The following is a 25,747-nucleotide window of genomic DNA, read 5'->3' on the forward strand; positions in this document are numbered from 1 at the left end:
CCTTGTCATTCCGCTCACACAGGAATTTTAGTCTCTGGGCTCTCTTGTGCATAAAAACTCCATCCAGGTGACCCGTTTCTACAGAACGGATCTCTATGGCTTTCTCACCCCAGCCCATAATCTGATTAGAATGAATATAGGCTGAAAAATAGAAAAACATTAAAAAAATATGTAAAACAGTGTATAATCAGATTTACATACAGTTCATTTCCTTGTATATATAAAAACTCAACAGACCACAGTGTAGAAAGACTTTATAACTTTATTACTCGCATATTTTCTTTTCTTGAAAACTTAACTAGCAAGTTATGCAGTGATGCAATGTTTTACATGTGCTGACCTATTCTTTGTACTTTTTCCACACTGCACAGAAGTAAGAGGTCAGAGGCGACTATTGAGCAGTTCAACTGAAATAAAATATATTTCATGAACAATTCCTCGCCAACATGGCAGTTCTTAAACCTTGCCAGTTGAGCTCACGGGACAGATTTTAATAATCCAGGTAGAACTAGCATTATTGTACTAATGTAACACTACTAGCCACCCCATGATAATACTTTCTACAACACAAGAAAGAAACAGTATTTTTAGAGTCTTTTCTGGAGTTCTCAAATATACAGATGCATGGCAAACACAGCAAGCAACATTAAGTGTCTTATTAGGGTTCTGGGACACCACATACTGTCACAACAGTTTCAATGGGCCTTGACATCAATTCTCCAAGTGGGAAGGAGCATCATGTGGAATATAGGGATGGAACAACTAGCTTGCAAAAATATATATCAACCTTTTGTGTTCAGATGATGGTGGATAAGAGCTATGTTAAACCGCATAGGTCTACTCAAAACTCAGAACAAGTTTGCATTGGTTTACAGTGGACCTGCCTACTATTACAATTTAACGCAAACCATATCAGTGAACTGCTTCACTATAAGAGCTAGTGGTTCCTATTCATGATTCCTCATTTTTGACAGCCTCTTTCATGGTTGTACTAATGAGTTTTTATGTTTTTAGCACAGTTCTGAGAGACCTCATATCGCAACACACACGCATGCACACACATGTAGGAGCTGAAATGCATATTAATATTTCTTTATTTCATATTTTGCTAATTTAATTTAGATCTTTGATCTGGCTATTTCTCTGTGCTGCTTTAAGGTCTGGACTGAATTACTCATTAATAAATCCATATGTAGGTGGGGCTTACCAACAGAGGTAGGCATCTCTCCCCACTGTAGCACCACGTCCTTGGTGATTCGACCATAGGTATTGACATAGACACCCTCGTCCTCGTAACACAGCAGCATCTCCATTCCATCAGTCTTTGGCAGCACCACGATGGCATGGGGTGTCACCTGGCTCTGGATCTAATACAGATAAACACACGCAAGCATTTCAGAGGGTTTAATCAAATCTGTCAACTTTAATCATAATCTACATTAGATTAAAATATTATAGAGCTTTCATCACTAGAATTTAAGCTGTGGACTGGCGTGGGTTCATTTTTTTATTTTATTTTATTTTTTATTTTTTTGAGGGGGGTGGGGGGGGGGCGGCGGGTTGGACTATATTCTATAATCCTCAAACAACCTGCTCAAGTATCTGGAGCCTCAGACCATGAAAGTCTTTGGGTTGCTTGAACCTGTATACTTTCCATTTGTGGTGCCTCAGAATAAGTGTTGTTACTTGTGTCAGCATGCTATTTCATGGTAGTTACCTGAAAGCAGTTTGTGGCAGCCAGATGAACTCTAAGACAACAATTCAGGAGAAAGGCAAGCAGTGAAAAAACTCATCTTACCCCCACAGGAATATGCACATACATTTACAAAGGCACTCAAAACACAAACTAGCTTTCATGTATTAATGAATTCAATTATTGTACACAAGCTATCAAATTGTGGTGGTACTGATCTGTGAAAGTCAAGTGCATACCATCAGGTATGCCCAAAACCTGACTGCAATACAGTCAATGGAACCGCTGTTTGACTGTAATACAAATTATTTTCTTGCATGTCAGCTTTTTTATTTTTTAAGTTTAAATTTTGTGTTTTTGTTCTTGTTGGAAGTAAGTACATGTTTCGAGAGCCTTGTGCTGTCTGCTGTGGGTAAGACAAATTTGTTCACCAGTTTCTGGTTATCTAATATCTACACTAGTGAACTGCATATAGGCACATGTAGCTGCTGTGTATCCACTACAGGGGTTTTACTAAAGAACTATTGATCTAATCTAAAAGGTGGATAGCAGGATGTCACCTTCATCTGTTTGGCACACTGGAGGAGGAAGTTGTCAGGGAAGGAGAGAAAAAAGAAGCATGGGTGAAAGGTGGAAACAGCAAAACATGCCAGTGATTAAGAATATTCGGGTATTTATCCCCATGTACAGTATGCATTACTGCACGGTACAACAGCTCAAGAATAACATGTCTCATCTGTGGTTCATCATGTCTACTAAAATATTGCCAAGAAGTTAAGATTTGGGCTGAACTGTCTTTGACCTGGATTTGCATTAAAGCATGAGATTTGCATCCACTATGGAACAAACTAATCTGCATGCAAGAACCAGATTTAATTTTTCACTCAAGCATACAAGAGGAAAATTAGTGACTGTCTCCCAACCTTCAAAGAGTGGAGTGGTTAAAATGAACAAGCTGATTTTTGATAGCAATTCTAAAGGCACATTTGGAAGTAGGTGTTCCTTCTTTATGCTCTGTGATAAAAGCAAGCAGTTTACATGAACAACCTGATTTCTTAACAAAGATAATCCAAGTACTATACACCAAGTGAAGCAAACTACAAAAAATGACATTCAATCATCCAAGTAAATTGTATTGCCAGAACCAACATGAGTCAATCCTCATGAAACAACAGATGAGTCAGCGTTGTCTCAAGCGGCAATAAGCAGGTAACGGTTGAAAAAACTTAGGAGTGAGATGTGGATGGTTACAGAAAGAGTCCCATTGATAAAACATGTTTAGACATATTTAGAAAGTAGTCTGGTACTTACATGTGAGGGAATGTATATGTCGTAAGGGTTGCCTGAGTCCACATCAATGACATGGAAGCCTACGCTGGAGCCATAGATGACCTTTAACCTCTGACCTTCTTCTACCGTCAGGTCAACCAGCTGGGGACGATGCTGTAGGTCTGTAAATGACTGAAAGAGAATGACACATAGTCAAGGGAGGCGCGATCAAAGAAACAGAAATAAAATCATAAAGTCAATCCATGAAACTGTAATTTACAAGGCCAGCAGTCATATATAGTATATAAACTTCATATAAATTTATACACATGCTGTGCACGCAGTAGACATGCATTCTACTTATGCGTGTGTCCAGTATGTTTTTGAGCACTGATGTCATTTCAGTTTTTACTTCTTTACCTTAAAGGCCATGAACTTGTGGTAGGGTTTTGGAGCCCAGGCATAGATTTCCACGGAATTTTTCAGAGCAATCACCAGGAACTTGATCCTCTCATATTTGACTGCAAACATGACAAAGACACATTTAAGACAACAAGAAATTAGAAGTGGCCTTACATTGGCCCAGTGTATATAATGAACACTCAGTTTTATTTATTTAGTATCAAGGAACTCTTTATTTAGGTTCGTGCTCCCACAGCATTTGCTGGTTGGGATTTCTTAAGAGACTTATGTTGTTAGATTTTACCTTCTAAGTATTGCTTAATCCTTGTCCCAGCTATTTGCATGGCAGATCTCCCAAATATCTCCTATGCACACCTTTTCTTGGCCATCTGATATGATTCCTGCCAGGTTTCTTGAGAAGATTCTGGCTAAGATCGCACCCTTTGCTTTGGTCTGTTATCAAATTGACTCTTTCATGTAGTTCATAGCTTCTTAAAACTCTCACCATAGATACAATGGATTCATTTCCAAGCACTGACTAATTTCTAAAATTCTCAAGAAAGCTCTTGCACATCAGCTCCTTCAACAAGTTGGGGTTTGAGAAAATTCCAAGGTATTCGTCAAAATCAGCAGCAAATTATATTACCCATTTTAATTTTGGTTTATAAATTTCACAACAGGTTAGATAATACCACTTTAACTACAATGGCCCTTCAAATTAAACTTTATTTTTATTCATACAAACAGACACTTACCAACTTTATAATGCACACAGCCTTCCAGTTCTCCTACGGTAATCCAACCCTGCTTTTTCTCTACTTCTGGGTCGTTATGTAATATTCTGTTCCTCAGCCAGGATAAATAGTAGACACGTAACTTATTCTTTTTCCCTGTGAAGGTAGGGGCAAACAGGAAAATGAAATCAATCAAATTAGTATTAAAATGATAATAATCAATTTTTTGTAAAAGAAAAAAGAAATTGATGAAAGAATCAAAAACAAATGACCTCTTGCTGTAAAAATGAGATAAAAAGCTACTTACGAAACAGATTTTGTCAACATGTCTTTTACTACCTTAATGTCTGTTACAGAAAGTGTAACTTAAGGTACAGGTATGAGCGTGTTGTGCATACTGTATGCATATTAAACCTACCAGATATGGTGACCAACACATTGAGGCCCTCTAGTACATCCATCTGTAGGAAACGCCTCCTGGTGATCAGGTTATAAACTTTTCCCTGTCCACTTCGGTCGAGCAGCATGAGACCATTTTCTGTCCCCACTAGTAGATTCACACCTAAACGTGTACGGATAAGAGTTGGAGTCAGAGAAAAGCAAACAAAAGCACACAAACAGAATATTTTGCTTTCTGTAGTGGGTAAGATAAAGGCCACACCGTCCTACCCCAGAGTGCAGCACAAAGGATCTCGGAGTTAAAGCGTTTCTTGTATTTGCGGATCTCTGGCGTGTCACTGTGGGGTCTGATGTTGGTGGGGTTGACATTTACCACAGAGATCTTCCTGGCTTCATTTAGTCGTGCCTGCTCCTGCCTCAGCAGCTCATTGGCAAACATGGCTGCCAAGACAAAGACGAACAAAGACAGAAGGGAATATGTGATTTTGGCAACAATGATGACAGATAAGAAATGCCTTTTTCCACTAACAGCTGATTTCAAAGACGGAGTTCACTGACTGACATTTAACTAAAACTCTACACTATCCAACTACCTGCTGCTGAGTTGTCATTGTCATCACTTGGGGAGGTCTGATAGACCCGTGGATCAACGAATGGAGTAAATGATGCTTTGGACCCACCAACACCAAACTGTAAGACACAAAACAATCAGTAAGTCCAACAACAGTCTACCTAGTGTGACATAAACACACAGGAATCATTGTTAAAGTGTGCAATTTGTGCCCGTGTCTCACCTCAGCCATGTCGCTGAGCTCCTGCAGGGCTGTGGTGGGCGTCGCTGACGGGGAGTTGCTCTGTTGCACCAGGTCAGGGAGGTTACCATGGTTACCATGATTTCCAAACCCATTGCTCTCACTATGACCTCCTCTCCTCCTCTCCTCTGCCTGTGTGACAAATAAAGACATATAAATATCAAGAGAAGTTAGGAGAACAGAAAGATGAGCACAAAAGAATATATTACTCTACAGCAATAACAGTTTTGTAAGTGTGTAAGCATGTTTGAGTGTGTGCATGCATATTCGTCACCTCTCTCATTACTAGAGTACTGTCCTTCGAGCTGTTATAGGCATCTCCCAGAGAGTCTTCTGTCAACCCTCCATATGACTCTCCACTACTCTGCACTGCTGGCCTGCAAGAAAAATACAGAGACTTAAATATTTACATTTAAAATTAAACCAACTACTATGCTACTGGCATTGTGCTAATCCCAAACCTACGAACACTAGCATGTCAGAGCAAAAGAGAGAAAACATGAAGGCGAAAACGTACATTATGCGGGGAATATCGCTCACAGCAACAGTTCCATCTGTCTCCCCATCTTCATCGCTGCTCTCTGATTCTTCACTGGAAGACGAGTAGTCTGTCACCTGTGTCAATGAACAAGACGTAGAGAGAAAAATTTACTTTCGAACCACTGAGAAGAAACACTGATAAGAGAAGATTTACGGTTGTATCTGATTCCCTCTAGAAGTCATTTAGACTGCACCAGATATATACGGTTTGGTTTATATTGTGCGATCAGTGAAGAATGTGGGAAAGAGAACACAGATCTTTCATGCTGTTCTGCTAATGTGCAGTTGGTGGCACTATTGCACAAATGCATCATCAATTTTGGCAACAACAGCAAAAATGAAATAGACTGCAAAATAGCAGATATGGATGCAAGTGTGGTAGTGGGGTATGGTTTCTGCTCAGCCATGTAAAGAGAAGTGGGGCAGAGTGGTGCAGTCAGCAGTGTCAGTGAAGGCTGAAGAAAGTCATTATAGGTCAGTTATTATTATAAGTTGTTTTGCCTAGCAAGATCTTTTTCCCCCTTTTTTAATAGAAACAAATTAAGGATTTTTGTGAAGAAGAAATTGCACTGCAAACACAATTGTTAGATTTCATAGATACACATATTCTGTTCTTTTTAATATATATAAAACATTTTTAACACAAAATAACAGTCACTTTTAAGTTAGGTTGAACCTAAAAAAATGTTAAGCAATTCAAACAACTTGTAGCTTTACGATTAACCTGAGATTACTATAAATAAGCAAAAATATATTTAAAGCAATGTTTCTTTTAGACTGAATCCCATCGGCTAATTACAATTTAAAATTGTATTGTAGCAGTGGTCAGAGATATCTAACATGACAGAGTCTAATTTAAATTTGCACTGTTTAATAACGAACGAGAACTTTGTTTTGCCCGTTATGTCTACATGAAGATTTGTCACTACCATTCTACCTGATTAACGTCACAACATAAACAGGCTTTTAGCTTTGTCTATTTTCCATCCTCAACTTTTTATTTATGTTTGAATTTAGAGAATTTACAGTTGTCATTTTACCTTAACTGGAGGTCTGCTTCCCTCCTCTACCCTTAGTTCTCTGAGTTCCTTAGCTAATGCACTTAAGTCCTGTGAACAAAGGACAAAAGAGGAGAGAAAAGGTGATTTCATTCAGTCTCAGAACCTCAAGACTGAGAGACCAAATCACACACAACGGGCAAAGGAAACGGAGAGGGTCAAAGATTCAGACAAATAATGACCATCAAGACTAAAGGCCAACTTAATTGTTGTCACATAGCAATCCGAGCCTGTACACAAGAGCCGTGGAACAAGAGTGCTGATCTGGCAGTACACTTTTAAAAAATCTTAACAGTTAAATTCTAACTTTCAACATGAGGATTGATCAAAATCAGCACTTTCATTCACTCACAAGCAAGTACGACCCTTGAGAACACAAGTCATAAGAACAGAGAAAGACATATAATCAAGCTTTATAAACTACTGGAGTGCAGAATTACTCCACTCTACCAATCGCCCCCATGCCAACTGGCCCATGGTTCCTCCCCTCCCTCGCCTCCCCATCACCCAAGCAGATGGATCAGACCAAATCATGCAGACAGGGGGAGGATTATTACACACGGTGCGCTTACCAGCTCCTCCTGACCAGTAACCGTGATAATGGAGAAACAGGAAAAGAAATTCAAAGACTGTTCAGGTGCTTTGCAGTACACACATATTCACACACGCCCCCACTCAACACATGCAAACCCACACAGGCACGCATCCAAATATACACTCTCTCAGGTATGTGTGTAGAAGCACACATGCACTGCTATTGCCATTACACCCTGATATGTCAGCGTAAAAAGGAAACATCATCTTCTTGTGAAGCCCACTAACTCCATCATGCCAGGGGAAGAAAAGGGCCTCTGAAGATCAAAGGAAAACCAGAATAAAGGAAACGGGAGGGGGGGCGCAATATTCACTAACCTCATCTATGGCTTTCTTATAGCTCTGAAGAATAGAAGAAGAAAGAGATGGGAAGAGAAAGAAAGATCAAGTGAATAGTAGAAAAAGAGAGGAGGAGGCCTGTAAAAGATTCCCAGAGAGGAGATGCCTGTGACAGAAAGAGGTTCTTTGTGTGTCTGTGTTGTTTGACTCACGGCAGGTCTGCTGGGTCTTGTTGATTCACGTCCCTCCTCCTGCTTGAGCTTTGCTTCTTGATTGGCTCCTAGAGGGGATCCCTCCTGCTTGCTTTGACCTACCAAAACAAAAAATGGCGAATAAAAGAAAATTAGCAGTTTAACTCAAATCTAGATATTAATTTACTGCGAAACTCGTTCATTAGAATTTTTTTTATTTTTCTCCATCTGTATTTATTCCATCTTTAAGACTGTTTTCTGTCAACAGAGTTGAAAAATAAATCCAACTAATATCAAGGTACTTCAACCTTTCTATGTGTTTGTCAGAGGGAAATCCATGCATATCTTAGATATCCCTCTGGCCTGTTGTTTGACACCTCGCTCTGCGCTTCTCTCTATCTCCCTCTCTCATTTCCTCTCTTCAACCTCTCCAGAGGCCCAGAGTAACAGGGCACATCAGACAGGTTGATCGGTGCAGAACTGCAATGTCCTGCTGATAGACTCGAAATCCATGTCAATGTATGTGGAGGTACGCATACACAGTATGTGTGATCCTCTGCCTACACATTGGTTTTTTTCTGGTTTACTTACAAGCATTCACTTGATGTTGATGTTTGCCAGATTAGGTTTTTTATGTGTCTTATGAGCCTGTATTATGTGTTTAAGAGCTTGAGGTTTTATACCTCTCCTCTCAGCTGAACCCCCCTGAGATGAAGGGGACGAGGAAGATGATGAGTTGGAAGAGGTTCTTTGCAGCATAGCGTCCAAAGAGAGTTCAGAGCGCCGCAGGTCAGGGTTGCTGAAAAAGGATGAAAGCAGACCTTTTAAATACGCAGTATCCTCATACAAAAGTACAAATAAATACAAGTTTTTATTTCTGTTTAAACACACTAAGGAATAACACATGGGAAATGTTACAGAAAGTAATTCAAAATCAGTTTGCTACTTTGCCCTTTACCTTGCCCTTATAAGCTGAGAACCTGTCCGAGGACTCAGACCTACTCCTCCATTAGGAGAGTTTTTTCTGACCAAGGCTGGGGAGATGGAAGTGGTCCGTTGGGGTACCTGGACAAACACAGAAACAAGATAAAACTTTGCTTTTTCTCCTGGAAAAATGTTCAAAACATGTATCCTCGTCTTTGTAAAGTACACTACCGATCCATGGCACAGAGGGAAATGGTAAGACACCATGATGTACAGTATAGCATGAATTTTGTCAAGCAGCTGGAGAGGCCAACATTCATTTAAAACAGGATTATTAATAAAATTGCAAGTATACTACACTATGCAATATTTAAACACAGAGTTCAAAAAATGCTGAAACAATAAATAAAAAGCATAAACACAGGTTAATAAAAGATACCAAATATTCTTAGCCTTCATTTCTGATTATGAATCTAAACCTTGGGTGGGATGTCCTCCTCTCTCAGCCAAGCAGTTCTGTCCCGATCCCGATCTCGATCCCTGTCACGGTCCCGTTCCTCCCTGCCAGCATTGCGCGGTGGAGGTCCCGGGGTGTCAGAAGTGGGGTCTGAGTTCTGACGAGGCATCTCAGGCCTGGGGGAGCCCACACTCACACTCTCACTGAGAGCTGAGTCTTTCTGGTCCTGCAGAGACTGAGAGCCAGACATGGAGCTAGTGTGGGTTTTCACAGGTACCAGGTGAGCCATCTGTGGGGATAAACACATTGATGAAGTCAGTTAGAGTTTAACAGTGTGAGTGAAATGGACAAAGGATGGTTAAGGGTGAGGTGGACAACAATATGTGAGAGAAGGCACGAAAGGTGAAAGTGCCTCTTTTTGCGCACGCGCACACACACACCTGTGGTTCGTTGGAACGGTGGATGGGTGGGGTGCGGGCAGGCTGCATGCCCCCGCTGCTGAAGGACTCGGAGCGGGGTGGGAGGGAGGGGTCGGAGATGCGGTTGGACACTTTGTGCTGCAGTGCTGGAGAGCTCTGCCTGTTCAGCTTAGATCGCTCCTCCACCTGAGGCAGGTCACATACGACTGTCACTCACAGTGAAGCACACAACACAGCCAGTCACCATGTCTGATCCACAATGGGCACCACCCACACACCCATGCACCTCTACAAGCCACTAGACAATCTTAAACATCACTCTTCTCTGCGGTGACAACAACCGCAATGTAGAAGTGTGTGACTGATGGATTGATGGATATTACATAAGAAATTTACGAGAGCCTCTCTTTATATTGCACATTGTTTTAATGACATGATAGGACTCTGTGTGACTAAGTGAAGTCTTGTTTTTCGAGTTAAAACCAGTCTTAACCGTCTCTTCTATGCAATAATAACACAGGTGAGCCATGCCAGACTTCCACAGAAGTCCTTATCAGGGTAAACCAGCAGGCCAACAATAACACAAAGATTTTGTTTTGCACAAAGAATAGGTTTTTTATTCACAAACAGATTGGGCGTCTGACTAATTTATGTCTCAATTAAGTTGTTTGTGGTGTCGTTTCTCCATGCTGAGGAGTAAGAGTGTCTGATGGCTGTAGTGAAAGTTTAAGTATAGCTTTTAATCTGCTTTATCAGATGCCACATTCAAAACAGAATAAAAGAACCACGTAAGCACAACGCAATGTTGAAGTGTTTGTGTAATTCCAGTCCGTTTCCACTGAACTGTGCTCACGTGTGTCAAAGTAAATACATCTGTGTGTGAAAGGGGCAGGAAGCTCCTCTTGCCAGTGTAATCTGATTATCAGATTATCTGCTGTGCAATAGGAGAATGTTCCAAGGGATACACCCAGCTGCCAAAATCACACTTTTCCACTCTAAACACTCTACCCATCTGTAGTTTCAGGGTTGAGTGATGGCTCAGCGGGTTCTAGTTTCAACAGCCCCAAGGTAAACAAGAGTGCCTTTCTCTTTAAAAGCTTTCTCTAAATCCACAGGAGCCCACATAATCTAGCAGGATTATTTCAGATTATGACCTGGTTCAAAACAACTATGCGATACCGAGCCATTCCTCAAATCTGTTAGGTGCCTGCTACAAGGTCAACTACAACGTTGCAACTTTGACATCTACAGCATCAAACAGCTTTTGTTAGTTCCTTGAATGAAATGCAACTACGGATGATGGAATCAGATTTAGACCAACAGTCTGCAAATAACTGAAAGAAAAACATTCAGTGGTTTAGGTGAAGTACTGCTGAGATCGAAGTTTGATCTGTGGAGTGTAATCAAGGTTAGTATATTGACTAAACAACAAGAAAAGAGAGATTAGAAAAAGATGAAGAAAAACCTTTTGGGTAGTGCATATTTCATTTTTTTTGTGTTTGTCATAAGTTTACCACCCAAAAACTCTTTCTATTACAGAGAGAAGAGAATATTGGAGGTTAGCTGTTGGCAATGTTCCATCTACATACAGAAAAAAATACTGTATGAGATGAGGAAGAAGAATAGGTCGCCAGAAAGGCATCTCGGGCTTATTAAAAGGATCCCACCACCACTTGGCCAGCACCCATCACCAGGCTAGGATATGATTTACTGGTTGACTGACCTAACTGGAAGATGAGATGGGTGGGTTTTCCCTGATGCCATCAAATCCAAGATATCTAGAAGTAGGCTCATCACGGTGCCCTCTGGGAAACTGGGTGGCAGGGGCATTGAGGGGGCAGGCAGGGGGGAATGAGTGGTCTAGCTAACTAGGCTACTGTATCTACAAAGTGGTATTAAACTATAACTGAACACAGGCACCTCTCCCCTTGATCTTAAGCCCATAAATAATACGAGCTATATAGAATTAATAATTAAATGTGTTACTAACAGTAAGAAGAATATATATATAAGCTTTATAGGGACAAAAGTGGAAATGTACATTTTACTGTCTGTATGCTTGAGTATGAACATTCTGCATGTATCCAATTGTACCTCTGTCTTTGTGGGAAATTTGGTACTTTTGACTGTTATGTCAAGCAGTGTTTTAGAAATTTATCAAGGTCATATCTGAGCCATAGAAGTAATACAAAAACTTGATATGCTCCAGTAGTTAAAATGAGTAGAGTGGAGCATTTATGTAATCACAAATATAGAAGTACAAGTGCGCGTGCGTGTGTGTGCGTGTGTGTGTGTGTGTGGTCTTATATACATGTGCTGGAGCAGAGTCTAGCACTCTGTTGCTCCAACAGACCTGGCGATCTGGGATTGGGATCCAAAGGGAGAGCCTTGTGGGGAGCAGTGAGGTGAACTGTTAGGAAATGACGTTTGGTTAGGCAAGACTAAGGTGGGGTAATAAGGAGATTCTGTGTTGAACCCAGGGCTCTCAGGGGAGAATGGAGGAGAGAAGAAACTGCTGGATGGCGATACTGGGGATGTGGACGGCGACACTGAGGATGTGGAGGACTGTGTGCGGAAAATTTGAGAAGAGCTGCGAGGAGAAAGGCACAACCAAGGGGATGGAGAGTTTGAACTCATTGAAATAATATTATTCATGCTTCTTTTTAGTAACCCTGCAGGGGCAGAAGCACTAAGATCACACATAGAGGAACTACCTCTAATTGCATGTTGCCTCCATGTCTCAGAGGTCATGCCCCTATCGGAATGAGGGGAAAGTAAGTGATTGTTATCAGGGACTTGGAGAAGATTGCTACTGCTGGGAGCAGGTGAGTAGGAGTTCCTGTGTTTAGATAGGGCAGAACAGAGAGCATTTGCAGGGAAGGACTGAGAGAGTAGGTCAGTTTGGTCAACTGCCTTTGAGTCCAAGTGCATTGTAAGGCTGTCATGGCTCACGCTTTGCCTCAACGATTTGTGCCATCCTCCCGGATTATAAAGCTCTATGTCTACATCTATTCTATTGCAGGGTGAGTGTGACCTGCCACGTCGATGGGCACTAACCATTAAGGACACGGGTTTGGAAGGCGTGGGATTCTGGGTCTGTCCTGGAGATATCGGATGAGGTCGAGCCTTAAGCTGTGACTCTTGAGACATTAGCTCCTTAATGGTTGGCTGACTTGTGACAGATAGACATCTATCTCTATGCTTCCCATTTTGACTACTAGGCTCTGGTAGATAACACGAGCCTTGTTTGGGGCTCTTGACAGGACCTTTATTGAGCCCTTGGTCAACAGACTTACTGTGCTCTAGGACATACCCTGGGCTACGCCCCCTTCGATTGTGTTTCTGAGCTCTAAGTTCTTTGACCTGCTGGCTTATCTCCAGCTTCAACTCTGGATCTAGGGGTTCACCAGGGTCTACTGAAATACATATATGGGGAAGCTGGCTGGAGAGAAGCTGGGGAGAATGAGACAGAGTACGCTTAGGCGCCTGAGGTCTAGATTGGCCGTGAGAGCTAGAAGTTTGAGGCTGGTTGAATGACTGATGATGTCGAAGGCGGGAACGAGGTGGGTTACCATGAGCATGCTGCTGCTGCTTCGGGACCTAGGGGTCACAGTCAGAGGACATTAAGCAACACAGACACACACAAAGCACACTTCACAGCGTAATTATTAAAGAAACAGAATTCATTTTAAAAGGGTGTTTCAATTCAAAAAGCAAAGTTTCTCCACTACTCTCCTCACAAAGTTCCTGCTTCTAGTACAACCTGCTAAATAAGATAACCACAATGCAAGAAGGCAACTGGTTGAGGTTCACTTTAAATACATTATTGACATCAGCATAAAAACATTTAGTACACAGACCTGGTGCTCAGAACCTTTCTTCATGGAAGACAAGCAAGTTCAAAAGACCATGCATAGCTTTGCATGCCATGTATATTACCTCTTTAGCCCAGGCAGGCTTGTCGTTAGGATTAACGACATCCTTATAGTGGTAAAGCGGTTTCTTCTCTGCTTGTCTTCCGTCCTGCTGCTGCTGCTGTTGTTGCTGCTGCTGCTGTAAAGACACCAGGTAGGCTCTCTCCTGCTGGAGCTGCCTCTGTAGCCGCTCTGCCTGCCGCTGCTCCTCAATCTGCTTGCGCTTGTACTCCTGAAGAAAGAAAGGTAGAGGGTGAATGGCAAGAAGGAAAGAGATGAGAAACAAAAAAGAGGAAACTATTTTATATGGGAGCAAAGACACAAAGACAAATTAGCACAAGGGAAAACGGCTGAGGCAGATGAGGTACCAGTAGATATCGACACAAAATTTAGGTCAATAGGTATTACGGAACTTTCAGTGCATTTATAAAGTCAGGTAGAAAAACAGTGGATGCGTATTCTAATGATCATTATCCCTCCCTACATGTGCAGAATTTAAGGTTTCAGAATGGCTTGAATAAATGGGAGGAAAGTCCATACACAATATTTCCCTTTTGATTGTATTTGAAAATACTTTTTGTGTGACACAGTCTTCCACATAGTGTCAGATTTGAGTCATGCATTCACATAACAGACCTGACAAACATACAAACTGACCATTGACCAAAAAACCAAACAAAATCTGCAGGAAAAACAGGGAAGAGGAATGTAAATATTGGAGCGATGGGCACAAGAATAATGACATAGCACAGCACTGGATTTTGGCACTAGGGTCATTTTTGTGGCCTTTGGATCTCAAAAGGTTTCCTTTCAAACTTGTCAGTCTTCAATTTTTAGCTCTAAAGTGCATGAGTGATGCAGTATACAAATACTAAAAGGAAATACTCTTAAAAAAGAGCAGGGCACTGAGGAAAACAACAGTGTCCTACATTTTCTTTGCATGACATAACAGGGCAGTCAAAACAGAAGTCTTTTTTTCTGTAAAATCCTTTGAGATCCAGCCAACTAAATGATACTGCACATGCGTTCAGTGATCCGAATCAATTTCAGAGGAAAATGTTTTTGCTCAAATCCGTAGCTAATAGGCCAAAGAATATATATTCCATTCAGGTGCATGCAGTGGGGACAGGGATCACACAGCACAGTTGGGGAGCAGTTGTAGCACGTGGGAGGGCTGTGGTTACCAGCAGTAATGCCTGTTCCTGCAGTAGCTGCTGCTGGAGAATCTCTAACTGCCTCTGTTCCTCTTCCAGCTGTCTACGGATATACTCCTGAGCAGCACGACGGCACAAGGAGATAGAAATAGATTGAGAGAAAAATCTGGAGATCTGAACATTTATATACAGGCAGAGAAGAAAGCTAAAGACAGAAAGGGGGGAACAGAATAGAATAGAGAATATAATCTCCTGTGGTTCTTTTCAATGAGGAGAAAAGATAATAATAAAAGATATTATATCCTCAAACAATTTTAATGTGTTACAAAGGGAAAATGAGAAAAAAAAGAGATTGAAGTTATCTTTTCAAAAGACTTGAGAAGCGTGGCGGGAGAGCAGCAGAGCGATAAACATTGAGTAGGATAGACAAAAAATACAAGGCTGAACTGCAGTTCAGGTTCACAGAGAGGACAAGAGAAAAAGATGTTAAAAGAGAGAAAGAGACAAGTAAGAGGAAAGATACAGAACAATCAAACTGCATGCATCTATAAAAAACTCTAAAATTGTCCATCCCTATAACGCTGCAAAAATTTCTATGCTGAAAATGCCGCAACAGCTTTCTTTGCATTCTAAAAAAAAGGTGCAAAATAATATCTCATGGGAGGGGCTCTACAATTTTGTTATGTAATATTTATATTTTTGCCACACAAACAAGCCGTGGATTTAGAGTTTCCACCAAGGTTTTTGGCACCTCTATCCAATGTAACAACTTTTAGTGCTTTTATGTTCTATACTTTTACTTTTTGAGGTTTTATATCAAAACAATGGCATGCGGCTGATGAAGCTAGAAAAAAATAAATATTCATTTTGACATAACAAATACTGAAGAAAAACAAAACACTGAGGGACAAGCTGTGGATTTAGAGAAAGAAACTCCGGGGATGAGTTTCCACCAAGGCTTTAAGCAACCTCTGTGTAATGTAACAGTGCTTTTAGTTCAGCACTTTTAATTTTGATTTATGACTCAAACATTGAGCTTCTATATATAATTATATAATTTTATATTAGCAAGTAATGAAGCCAGATTAAAAATAAAGATTAATTTAAAACAGCATTACAAATGTACAAATAAAGAAAGAAATGTCCTTTCCTATTATGCAACTGTATTATACCAATGTGTAATTAGTTTGAGGAATTCTAGGCTAACTCCCAACATCGTGGTTCACATATCCGTTGCATTACATTGTCGCACGACAAATACATGTTTTGCAGTACAAGTATGGACCTGTTCTCTTTCTGCATGCCTCCTCTCCTCTTCTCTACGGAGCTGCTCCATTTCCTCATAACGTCTTCTCTGTTCCCTCTCTTGCTGTTTCCTCAGCTCACGCTCACGCTGCTGTTGCTGTTGTCAGGAAAGCAGGAACGCACAAAGATTAAGGATCATCACAGTGAACACAAATCAGGAAATCATGTTTGTTTGGCACACTTTTTTTGGGTACGTGTTACAACTTCTAGGATAATAACACAGGAAATGAGTATACAAACATATGCGGGCTCAAATTCTAACTAATGTGTGTATTTGGTCACGCGTACAAAGACACAGACACCATTGAAGTGGTGGGTTCATGTAAGTTAAGTCTAGTCATGGTGCTTAGAGGTGCATTGGAAGGCAAATCCTTGGGGAAACCCACAGAGAGCACACAGATTATGGGCTAAGGATTTCCTTCTGTAAGCCTGCTCTCTGGAACTAAGAAAGGGACATTGGGGAACAAGCTCTGACTGTGTCTGTGTGTAAGTGTGTGTATAAATGTCATTCTTTCTCTACCAAAATTGTGTTTTGCAAATTTAAATATGTGGAACCAAATATTCTTTCCTATAGATAATAAACTATTTGACAGTGGACACAAACATTATTGAAAATGGTTCAATTAGAAACGTTATTTACATAGTAGTGATGTTAATTTGTGGTGACTGTTAATTTAGAAAAAAATACCTGAATTTGTCAGATGTATTGCTAATAAGAAAACTAGGTTATTGATGGTAACATGCTTACATATTTTCTGTAGATAAATGTAATTCAGCTGAGGTGGGGCCCAAAGGTTGTAATTAAACCAACTACTCTATTTGCACCACTTCCAAGTAGTTCTATATTCACGTTTGATTTAATGAATAGCATTTTTGCCATTTTTGTGTACTCGTTCAGTTTGTAGCATATCTTCAAAATTTCAATATTTGCACGCATGCCCCAGCAATGCATTCAGTAAAACCGCTCCAAGTGGCACACCCAGAGCCACACTATTTAAACCTGTCACGACTGATTTCATAAAGCTCGCTCCCAGTGTTGGTAAGAAATATTGTCTTATTATGGCTGAGACGTTATATCTGGGTGGAGGCCTTCGCAACATGAAACAAAGATGTCATAGCAAAAGCACTGTTGATAGAGGTCGTTCCCAGATGGGTAACTCCCACAAAAGTTGATAATTGTTCACAATTTGTAAGTATAGCTGTCAGACAGCTGGGCTTGGACTTAACACATCATTGTTCTTTCATCCAGCTAGTGGAGGAGCCATGAAACAAGAGAAGCGTCCATTGAAACAGAAGCCATTAAATATTACGAAGAGACTGGCCTTCAATCATTTTCAGTCCCTTTGAAATCCTGTTTTGGAAAACTTCAGTGATGGTGATGGGTATTGATAAGCATTGATTATTACCATTTATATGCAAATATCCAAACAAGTTTTTGCATTCTGTTTGTAATTAAACTGGACACTGACTAACAGTGTCTGATTAACAGATGCTGCAAAACAAGAACAATTAAAAGCTGACATTCCTTAGACTTTCCAATGAATTTTGGATCGTTTTTCTTCTTCTTCTTCTTCTTCTTTTTTTGTTGGTTTCTGACCTACTATATTTTGTAGCTTAAAATTTTTATGCATGTGTATCTTTGTAGCTTTTGTTGTTTGAAAAGCTACAGTATACTTTCAAAGCTTTGCCTTCACTTCATTCTCTCTTACTTCTTCCAGTCGCCTCCTCTGCTCCTTTTGCTCTTCGATGCGTTTCTGTCTCTCAGCCAACAGTAAGCGCTTGTGCTCCTCATTCTGCTGTTGCTCCAGCTGTTGCCGCCGTTGGGCCTCTGAACGCTCCTTATTGGCGAGCTGTAGGCGCAGGAAGTCTCGCCTCAGGGTTGACTCCCCGGGGATGTTGATGATGGAGCTGGAAAGGTGGACAGTGAAAAAGACCAAGTCTATGTTGGGTGAAGTTGGGCAGAACATGTTAATGTTCATATCTGCGCATTTGTAAAAACACTGACCTCGGGTCACAACTGTCTCTGTCTTCATCCTCCTCTTCACTGCCACTATACTCATATTCTGTTTCATCTGGTGGGCAGGGAGATAGAGTGAGGCAAGTAAGAATGAATAAAAAAGAAGCAGCAAAGAGTAAAAACAATAAAACCTTAGTAAGGTAATAAGCAGCACAGAGCAAAGGCACTTCACGTTCTGAATTTTTCACTTTAACTACCTCTGTTCGTAACAAATTGCTCACGTTTTTGCCATTCCCAGATCATTGTCACTTCAAGGCACATTCTCTTAGCCACTGAATAAGAGTATAAATTGTCATTTTACTGTGTGCGGTGGGGTGGAGAACATTAGCTCAGAGCTCCTTCAGTCAAAAAGGGCCTTAAAAAACAGCAGTCATATAAAAGGCCCAGCTCTTCCTCAGACGCATGCACATGGACTGGTCCTCTGAATGTGACAAAGTGACAGCTGGAGAAGTCACAGCCTCTACAATGGCAAGATATTTCGATACATCATCCCGACGTCCGCTCTGCAGTGTGTTGTTTCCTGAAGCGGTTAATGTCGTTCTTTCTGGTGCAGTACTTTATGCGAGTGCCAGTCTATCACTCCGACACTCGCCAGTGTGTCTTTGTGTCATAATGGAGTTTAATGGAAGTCTGTCACTTTTATTTTCTGCCTTGTTGAAAACCATGAAATCAACGGCATAAGTGAGAATTTGTGCATTTGTCTGAAAGTGTTTAACAGCTCATCCTTAAAGTGAAACATTATTCATAATGTGACTGCGTATCTCTGAGAAAGTATCTCAGTCATACACTAAATCTGTGTGCTTGCTGTTTTTCAGCTGGAAAGATTTAATATGCTTAAATCTTGCTGTTACTGGTCTATATTAGTGGCGGTGTTCATTGTGCTGCAGTCAAATGAGCCTGATTTCTTTTTACTTACTAGGCATAATAGACATGTAATAAGTCCATGTGAACGCACTATACTGCTGCTTCACATTTCACTTACAACAACTTTGGTCAAAGAAAGATTGCTATTTCCATCTCTAGTAGTTTATTTTTGATACTAATAACTTGAAGCCACCCCACCCTTCCCACATATATGGAAACCAGTAGTGAGACTCGCTTAAGCAGGGCTGTCAGTTTCAACCAACATGTGGTTCACTGCATTTATTAAAATGTAGAATCAGAGGCAGGCCAGGCTGAAAAGCAGCTTGTAGTGGCAAACATGACTGTATCCAGGCTAAAACAAGATAAATAGTGTGTTATTTAAAAGATTTGCCAATAGGATGATAGGATGTATCAACTAAGCTATCAGCGTATGTGTGCTGGCACTGACTGTTGTCATCAGCTAAGGAACCAAGATGGCGGGTTAAGTCTGACGTTTAGTTACGCCTGAAGTAATGCTACGCTCAATTAAAAATAAAGCAAGATAACCAAATCTTTATTGATCTTAACTACTTGTGCCGAAATATATTTGGAGCATGTGCCAAGAATTACACTTTGAAAATACTAGAAAGCACAGGTGTGTCCAAATGAATTTAAACTACAGCTTGGAGGGATGAGTCACAGTGGGGCATAATTCAGAGAAAACATTTTAATATCCTAGTATGTCACTCCAATTAGTGTAAGCATAACTTTCACTTTGTTGTCTGCATGCAGAATCCAAACATGCACACATCTACAACACAGTTTGTCGCTCACCCCTCTCTCCTCTCTTCTTCTTGGTGCGGTCGATGTGATCCTTCAGCTGGATGCGAATTTGCCTCTCATTGGGCAGGTCCTTGATGAATGGGTGTTTGAGGAGCTGCTCTGTGCTGGGTCTCTGGCTGTGGCTCTTTACTAGACAGCTCTCTATGAATGACTGGAACTTCTTTGACCTGAACACACGTACACACACGTCTCAGCAAAAATGAAAAAAAAAACCTTTCGCTGTTTCTCTGCTACTGGCACTGCTGCTCTGAAGTATCTGCAAACACGAACTGCAATTATGTGATACACACTCACCACTTCTTTGACTTGAGTCTGGGGGCAGGGTTGCGTGGAATGAGGAAGAGGGCTCTCATTGGATGCATGTCACAGAGTGCTAAAGGTTCAAAATAAGAGAGATGCGAATGCTTTTAGGTATTTGTATTAAACATTATCATGGCATATAGTCAGAGCCAGCATGCTAATAATCGCTCAACTATATCAAAACAAAATTAGGTCCTTTCTGCAGATTGTGATCAGTTATAAACTGTAGCTTGAAAATAAGTTATTTTTTACTGAACCAAAATTAACTGAAGGGTGGATACAAGGCCTGTCACCTTAATGATGACAACTGTGTTCAAATACCTCAAAGAGGAAAATAACGCATAACAGACCAAACTCTGGGCAGCGGCCCAACAATGTGACACATGATTTTATATCCACTCCTTTGCCTTCGTTAAAATTATGACTTAAAATGGGTTGGAGTATCCTGGACTGAATAATGATCTGACTCCTGATTACAGTGATCTACTGTGGAAGCACTAAGAAATGATGTGTAACAGAGACATAGGTTATTCTTTGGGTACGTACGTGGTGCTCCTTCAGCCATCTCTATTGCTGTGATTCCCAGTGACCATAAATCACTCTGCAAAAGAAACACAAATAGCACAAGTCATCGAAATCCTTAGTGGGTTTACGAATCTTTAGAGGAAAGGAGATTGAAAAATCACCTTGAAGTCATATGTGGCCTCAGGGTTCTCGTCACAGGCAATAACCTCTGGCGCCATCCAATATGGTGTCCCAATAAATGTGTTTCTCCTTCCTACTGTTCTGTCCAACTGGGCTGAAACCCCAAAGTCCACTAGAAAGTCATGACACAAATACACACACAGACAAAACCAGTGAGCTTTACTAAATTCCATGAGAGAGAACACACCCTACAATAGATAGCCCAGTTTACAAATGCACACATACAGATCCCATCTTGGTTTTAATAAGAGAGAGAGCAAGTCATGTCTTCAGCAGTTTGCATCATGGACAGTGGCAGAGCTACAAAAGGTTTTGTAGTTTGGCATCCAGCATAAAAGAAGCAGGAAAGACAAAGACACACACACACACACACACACACACACACACACACACACACACACACACACACACACACACACACACACACATATTCATCTGAACCATCTGAAACTTTATACTCCATACTGCCCTCCCAATCCTGAAGCAGTTTTGTGAAGTGGAGTTAGATGACAGACTGACCTAGCTTGACCTCTGCATTCTCAGTCAGCAGGACGTTCTGTCCCTTGATGTCTCTGTGGATGACCTTGTGCTGATGGAGATGAGTCAGACCCTGCAGACAATGAGACAGAGACACAAAGTGAAGGAAAGCTCTGTAACAATGAGCCAAATCATGACAATTATTACATAAAACACTCATTTCCAAAAGGAAGTGTCCTTGAGCAAGACTATCAGCTCTTGGGTTAGAGCTGTGGAACTAAACGCGATCTGTACTTTTAAAAAGTTGCATTGTTGCATTAATTTGAAATCAAGCTGTAAGATGGAGAAATTGGTAGAAACTGCGGGGAAAAAAATGTTAAAAGCACTGAGGGATGAAAGAAGGAGAAATAGAAAAAAATGTGACGGGGCAGAGGCAGCAGAAAGAGCGAAAACAGAAAACACAACATGAGGCGAGAAATGAGGGTTGGAAAAAAAAAAAGAAAGAAAAAAGTGAATAAAAGGAAATCATTGTTCAGAGCAGCACTGTGCTTAACTGACAAGATGCAGTGATACTGCTGTTTTCTGTTGGAGACATCAGCCCTCGGCAGCTAAAACGTACCATAACAGATAGCAGAGACAAGATGTGGTAGAATGGGTACAATTTCCCAAGAAGAACAGTTCATAACAGAGACATCATAGAAACCAATCAGCGTCTGATTGCTCTCAAATAACAGGCTGGGCATCGATAATTTAACACACAGTCATTTAAAAGAAGTATAAAGGTTTTGAACCAAGAATTGTCGCATATAACTATCCCCGTGCGTACTTTATGAGTTTAAGACAATGTGGGGTTTTTTCAGTTTGGATTATGCCCTTTCAAGAATCAGCCCTTTTGAAATTACTCTCTGATTTTCCACTATAGTGACAGATTGATGCGGTTTTCAATGACTGTCGGCAGGCTCACTTGCTCTTGCATCAGTCTTTGAGAACAAAGAAAACAAACAAAATCAGAGAATCCAGAAAAAAATATTTCATTTCTCTGAAAGAGAAAGCTGCCAACTTACCCTGAGAATCTCTCTGCAGATGTAAGCAGTCCATTCCTCTTTCAGAGAGTTGCCCTTGGTGTTCTTGATCAAGTCTGTCACTGAGCCAGCTCCACAGAACTCCATGACCAGCTACATGCACACATGCACACATATGCAGATACAAGGTCAATTACTGACTGGAAGCAAGCGACCTTGTCTTTATCTTTTCTAACCCAGTAACTCTCATAAAGCAACCTCCAATACCAATTGTTTACTTATGAATGTAATCTTTTCTTCTGTATTCTGCTTAACTGACCAATAACACTTTTCTTTTTTCCTTATTATCAAAGTACAAGAGAGCCAATATTATACAGTCAGGTCATTAATAAATATGCATCAATAGTTCCAAGCCTGTTGGGAGGAAACTGTAGCAAAGCCAAGTAATTCTGTGCATGTGGAGATTAAGGAATCACATTTTTGGCTGGAAAGTAAGAAAACCTTGGCGACACTCTCTTTGATGTGTTCATATAACATTTATAGTCCAGTACTAACACATGTGCATACAATCAAAGAGCCATGTCCCACTTTACCAGCTCTAGTAATAGAGCAGTACACGTGTAGCTCACACACACTGACACAAACAGCCAACAGTGTTGCAGACTTTCTGTCTCTGTCACTCCTTACAAACACACACCCCACACAGACTGCAGAAACTACAGGCATAAACTGACTCGATGGGGTCATGAGATCACAGGAATGAATCAAGTCCATCTCTTGACCCAAACACAATGTGTCTATTCTCTCCTCTCCTCTCTACATCTGTGGAGAGTAGCAGGCAAAAGTTCAGTTGGTCAGTTCTGGCTGCGCTTCAAGCCTCATCGTCATCATCATCATGCTGGACTGAACAGACAACAGAACTCCTCTCTTCATGGCTGTCCCCATGTATTCAGACACACAAAGGAACACACTCAGGAATGCATGAGGATGACACATGTGAAAGCCCACTAAGATACTGTTATGATCACTAACATACTCGAGGAAAAACGGGCCGATGTTGAGTCAGGGAGAATTATGCAGGCAATACATTTGGCTGCTTTGTGTATCTACATATGTTTGTGTGTGTCTGCTCCAACTGTTGTGTGATGAATGCTGAGGGATTAGAGATGAGAGAGCTCCCTTAGATGGCGTTAACAGATGATTTATCGCAGCAGCAGCCAGCCAGCCTCACATTGATTTAGCTACTTATAGCTTATAGCTTTCACTGATACATTAAGTATATATACCATATATGCATTTCCAATTCACACAAACCCACGTTCACTGCACGCATGAATGCATGCATTCATATAGCAGAAAAGCAAGAAATGGACCACGACTTTTTCCAGACCTGTCATCCTCTCCTCCTGTGATGCACACATGAATGACCATCCAAACACACAGAAAAAACAAAACACACTCAAATAATGCCGTACCCATAGCTGGTCATCTATGCCAGGGGGATTTTTCTTGATGAAAGCTCCGTAGTAGGTAGCGATGTTCCGATGGTGACTGTACTTCTTCAGCATGTTAATTTCTGCCTTAATCTCCTCTTCCTCATCCTTTTACCACACAGAAAAATTAAAAGCAATTAGACCACAGTCTCCATTTGCGACCCATCAAATAGCTCAATGTGATATGGACAGAGAGTGAAGCTGCTGATGGATTTTCATTTTGAATCCATTAAAAGTCTGAAAAGTGTTGTTGCAAAGCACACAGCTGGGCCCTAAATTATCCACAATAACAGCATTAACTTTTAATTACTTTCATTTCAGGGAGCTACTGCCACAAAGCCAGTTGTTTATAAGAATGTGTCACTTATTGACTTGCTTATTATTTACAACGTCAGAAAATTGTGCCTTGATTAATTCCTTTTAGTGCTCACTGGTGAAAAAACAAAGACATTTGTTTCACTAAGCGGATTTTTTTCTACAACAGCAGATCATTAAGTTATCAATTTGGTTTTTGCTTCCATTTAATTGTCATTAGTAATTAACACGGTCATTCATTTATTGCCACAGATTTACACATATGCAGCCATTCATATAGTTTTAGTCATGTCTTCATGCTTTATTTTTAACATCTGTTCTTTTCCCCTTTTTACTCTTTCGTTCATCCTTCATATACCTTGCACCCTTTTCCCTTAATCATTCATTCAGGCTTTTATTGACTGATTCATTCATTTATCATTTCCATTGTTGCTTAATTCCTGCAGTGCTTTATTGTTTTGCTGGCAGCTAAGTGCTGACAGGGAGGCTCTCTAAATATAGCTGAGATTCCCTCCTGCTTTACAGACACGCCTGAGACCACACTGCTGTCCTAATACTTCCAGCTAATATTACCATGGCAATAGGCCTGTCCTCATTTCCTCTCTGCCACATCAGACAAACACACGTGCACGTACACACACACACTAGCACTGACTCATCGCTCATAATTAGATGACATGCCCAACACTGGTATAATCACTTGAGATGATATTCTGTGTGTGGGTACGTGTGGGTGTGTGAGCAAATGCCAAAGTGCATGTATGTGTGTCTTACCCCTGTGACATCCATGACCTTGATTGCTGCCAACTGCCCCGTCTTAACATGGCAGCCCTGGTGGAAGAAGCAAAGGAAGTAAGTACAAGAAAAAAGGCAGAAATGTGAATGTTCATTTAATGCAACTTTTTCCAAGAACGCAGCACATTAGCACATTTGCTTCCTCCTTTGCTTTCAGTCATCACACTGAACTTAAAACATTTAGATTAAACAAGAAATAGCATTGTTTAAAAGGAAAATCTGTAATTTCTGAAAAGATACAATCCGCGCGTTATCTTGATGAAATCTGTGACAAACAATTCCATATAATAGGAAGAAATTTGCTCGTTATAATTTGCAGGTCTAGCATATTTATTATCTTTTAACAGTGGAGTCTGGGAAGTTGAAACGACAGAAATGGAAAGACATATCAGAAATCATCCTTGCTGTCACTCTGGCCAAGGGAATTGCAAATAATGGTCAACAACACGAATCTGTTTCTGAGAGAAATAAAGACTGCCAATCAGCAGACCTTGAATGCTGCCGAATATCAAGGCTAGGCAGAGGCCTGGGGGAGCTACGAGGCATGAAAACAGGAGATTGGAAGCTGAGGGGCAAATGAAAGGCCCAAGTGGTTTGTTTGCAACAGAGCATCTGTGGCTGTGATTAACTAATGAAGCTAACAGGGCTAAAGATGCTAAAACCACTGATGGCTATTACTTTCACCTATCTTAACTCAGCTGATTAGAATGTTATTGTCTGCCCAAATGCCTAGCAGCGCTAGCCCAAACACACACACACACACACACACACACACACACACACACACACACAC

At 40.8% G+C, this 25,747-nt stretch overlaps 1 protein-coding gene across 11 annotated transcripts in view; it reads right to left on the minus strand.

Annotated features, from left to right (window-relative positions):
* tnika (TRAF2 and NCK interacting kinase a) overlaps positions 1 to 25,747 on the minus strand; it is a 55,000-nt gene that overhangs the window by 3,537 nt on the left and 25,716 nt on the right. Inside the window, exons 3-36 of one of the 11 annotated variants that reach the window (XM_005926037.3) lie at positions 24,934 to 24,990; positions 23,827 to 23,952; positions 22,394 to 22,504; positions 21,372 to 21,462; positions 20,834 to 20,964; positions 20,694 to 20,748; positions 20,142 to 20,220; positions 19,839 to 20,014; positions 18,150 to 18,216; positions 17,854 to 18,052; positions 16,125 to 16,241; positions 14,870 to 14,956; positions 13,711 to 13,917; positions 12,829 to 13,371; positions 9,793 to 9,957; positions 9,375 to 9,641; positions 8,930 to 9,036; positions 8,655 to 8,770; positions 7,993 to 8,090; positions 7,820 to 7,843; positions 7,480 to 7,488; positions 6,890 to 6,958; positions 5,827 to 5,924; positions 5,584 to 5,686; positions 5,292 to 5,441; positions 5,091 to 5,187; positions 4,768 to 4,938; positions 4,517 to 4,660; positions 4,120 to 4,254; positions 3,383 to 3,483; positions 3,005 to 3,154; positions 2,254 to 2,271; positions 1,208 to 1,367; positions 2 to 141 (exon numbers count right to left, since the gene is read on the minus strand). In XM_005926037.3, the coding sequence (XP_005926099.1) occupies positions 2 to 141; positions 1,208 to 1,367; positions 2,254 to 2,271; positions 3,005 to 3,154; positions 3,383 to 3,483; positions 4,120 to 4,254; positions 4,517 to 4,660; positions 4,768 to 4,938; positions 5,091 to 5,187; positions 5,292 to 5,441; positions 5,584 to 5,686; positions 5,827 to 5,924; positions 6,890 to 6,958; positions 7,480 to 7,488; positions 7,820 to 7,843; positions 7,993 to 8,090; positions 8,655 to 8,770; positions 8,930 to 9,036; positions 9,375 to 9,641; positions 9,793 to 9,957; positions 12,829 to 13,371; positions 13,711 to 13,917; positions 14,870 to 14,956; positions 16,125 to 16,241; positions 17,854 to 18,052; positions 18,150 to 18,216; positions 19,839 to 20,014; positions 20,142 to 20,220; positions 20,694 to 20,748; positions 20,834 to 20,964; positions 21,372 to 21,462; positions 22,394 to 22,504; positions 23,827 to 23,952; positions 24,934 to 24,990 (4,368 nt within the window). Of the gene's footprint in view, position 1; positions 142 to 1,207; positions 1,368 to 1,717; positions 1,749 to 2,253; positions 2,272 to 3,004; positions 3,155 to 3,382; positions 3,484 to 4,119; positions 4,255 to 4,516; positions 4,661 to 4,767; positions 4,939 to 5,090; positions 5,188 to 5,291; positions 5,442 to 5,583; positions 5,687 to 5,826; positions 5,925 to 6,889; positions 6,959 to 7,479; positions 7,489 to 7,819; positions 7,844 to 7,992; positions 8,091 to 8,654; positions 8,771 to 8,929; positions 9,037 to 9,374; positions 9,642 to 9,792; positions 9,958 to 12,828; positions 13,372 to 13,710; positions 13,918 to 14,869; positions 14,957 to 16,124; positions 16,242 to 17,853; positions 18,053 to 18,149; positions 18,217 to 19,838; positions 20,015 to 20,141; positions 20,221 to 20,693; positions 20,749 to 20,833; positions 20,965 to 21,371; positions 21,463 to 22,393; positions 22,505 to 23,826; positions 23,953 to 24,933; positions 24,991 to 25,747 lie in introns of those variants that run through there. The other 10 variants (XR_006054575.1, XM_005926041.3, XM_005926042.3 and 7 more) reach the window with 10 other exon arrangements.

The sequence above is a fragment of the Haplochromis burtoni genome, unplaced genomic scaffold (assembly GCF_018398535.1).
Source record: "Haplochromis burtoni strain Fernald_Lab_line unplaced genomic scaffold, NCSU_Asbu1 Contig_85, whole genome shotgun sequence".
NCBI classification, from domain to species: domain Eukaryota; kingdom Metazoa; phylum Chordata; class Actinopteri; order Cichliformes; family Cichlidae; genus Haplochromis; species Haplochromis burtoni.